Source organism: Gordionus sp. m RMFG-2023, chromosome 1, assembly GCF_954871325.1.
Source record: "Gordionus sp. m RMFG-2023 chromosome 1, tfGorSpeb1-WG-v2, whole genome shotgun sequence".
NCBI lineage: Eukaryota > Metazoa > Nematomorpha > Gordioida > Chordodea > Parachordodidae > Gordionus > Gordionus sp. m RMFG-2023.
The window spans coordinates 42,619,934-42,622,050 of record NC_088775.1 but is presented as its reverse complement, the minus strand read 5'-3'; the positions used below and the strand labels follow the sequence as shown (position 1 = coordinate 42,622,050).

The 2,117-nt window shown below is 25.7% G+C and overlaps 1 protein-coding gene across 1 annotated transcript; it reads right to left on the bottom strand.

Annotated features, from left to right (window-relative positions):
• Positions 1 to 564: 564 nt before the first annotated feature.
• Positions 565 to 1,903, bottom strand: LOC135922697 (large ribosomal subunit protein uL18A-like). The gene is made up of 7 exons (XM_065457130.1): positions 1,869 to 1,903; positions 1,641 to 1,826; positions 1,467 to 1,601; positions 1,147 to 1,349; positions 921 to 1,098; positions 786 to 880; positions 565 to 745 (listed from the first exon to the last, which is right to left on the bottom strand). Exons 1-7 carry the CDS (start codon positions 1,869 to 1,871, stop codon positions 649 to 651), a joined length of 897 nt encoding a protein of 298 aa, XP_065313202.1. The 5' UTR covers positions 1,872 to 1,903; the 3' UTR covers positions 565 to 648.
• Between the last annotated feature and the right edge of the window lie 214 nt (positions 1,904 to 2,117).

The window sequence follows — 2,117 nt, the reverse complement described above, 5'->3', positions numbered from 1 at the left end:
TGGTAGGCGTAGCCATGCTTAAATTTATTATATGATTGTAATTTTTACAAGAATGATCAAATTAAATATAGTTCCCTCTCCCCAAATGACAGTATAAGTTGAAAAATAGGATAATAGCTAATGAAGAGGTTATAAAGTACCAATTCCCATTTCTGAAAAAATGGTTTTCTATTTAAAAATACAGTAAACATGTCCATTTTAAGAATAGTTGTAACCAAGATTCTTGCTCTCAAACAGTTGCCTAATTTGTCAACTTTTATTGTTTAATATGAAATTGATTGGGAATTAAGGATTGCCAATAGACAAGTTTTACTGTAATTTAATATTAATTATGATGACAATGTCATGTAAAATTTTATTATTCATTCATTTACAAACATATTTTTAGCAAAAGTTATCAATGCAGTTAGCTCATTTCATAAAAGAATCGTAACTTAGGTTTATGAAAACCTTATTTAAGAGCATAATAAAAATTGTATCTGAATCTAGATTGCCAAAGTTAGCATATGTAATTCTAATATTTAAAAAATTACTATCAACAAATTTATTGTTTATTCCATTGATTTATGTAAAATATTATTTTATTTAAGGAAAATAAACAGATTGATTCAACAATAACAATGTTCCAGTATTAACAAAATAAATAATTTATGTTTCCACCATAGATTGCTGATTTTTTATATTTGCCAGCTTAACCTTTATTTTAGCTTTTCTTTGTTTCAAAGTCAATTTTAACTTATTCCACCTATAAAAATAAGTTAGGTGTATGGATTTATGTAAAATACCTTTTAGAGGGATTCTTATATTCTTTCTTAGGCTTTGCTACATGTGTAGGATTAGCCCTAATTGCAGCATGAACTTTTTTATACATTTCTTCTATCTAAATCTTTATTATAAAAAAAGAGATATTAATATTTTACAGTATCAGGGTCCACATTATTCTTAATGTATTGAGAAAAATGTTTATTATATTTATCATCATTATTCTCTTGCAATAATTTCATATAATTTGAAATATGAAGTCCAAATATACGTTCTCGATGCACATCTGGATTGTATTCTTTAGATTCTTTATCATAACCAGGAAAACGTTTATTACTATATAATGGAGTAACATTAATTAGATTTAAGTATTGAAAATAATACCTATGTGGAATGTCAATTCCTCCATCACATGCTCCCTTCATAGCTGCAAAGATTTTTGAGCCAGTGGTAGTTCTAGATAGTCCTACATCTAAATAACATTTGAAGGCTGAAGGGCAACTCTCAATATCTTCTACACAATAATCAGAACCATCAATAACTTCAGCTCCTTGATAATGTTTATCTAATTTAAACTTTTGAAGTATCTAAAAGAAATTTAAATGCAATAAGTTTAGAAAATAATCAGGATATTCATACTCTTCCTATATATAATTCATATTTGTCATTTAAAAAGTTTAATCATTGAAAATCTAAAAACATACTCTTCTTGCTAATAGTAGTCCAGTACAATATGCAGCTGCATAATTAGTAAGACCAGCTTTTAATCCATATTCAGATAATTCGTGTGAATATGCGGACGCAACAATAACATCACCTTCAATTTTGGCATATGCAATCTTTACAAAAGTTTAATTTTTATAATTATTATATATTACCTGACAAATAATATCATTTCTTGTTATCCGAACTATCATTCTATACTTAGGGGTATTATACTTATTCTTGTCTTGAACAACCAGTTGTTTTCGCGCAGCATAATCCGTTTTTCCCTCTCTTCTCCTTTTAAATTTTACCTGATATCTTTTGAAGTAAGCCTTATTTTTTAATACTTTAACAAAACCCTAAAATTATGTTAAGCACATGATAAAAGATAAAATATTTACCATATCAAAATGAGGAAATAAGTGTAAACGTTGAATATAATTACTCGGATTTATATTATTTATAATTAAAGCTTTATAAAAAATAATATAAATTTATACATTATTTTTTAGAAATTATTTATAATGTATGTAGTATTATGAGTTATATTATAACAACTTAACAGTTCTTATATTTTAAGATTTATCTAAATGGAAATTGGCTGACTGGTTATTTTTATTTTTTAATAAAAAAGTCTATTCCTGCAATAA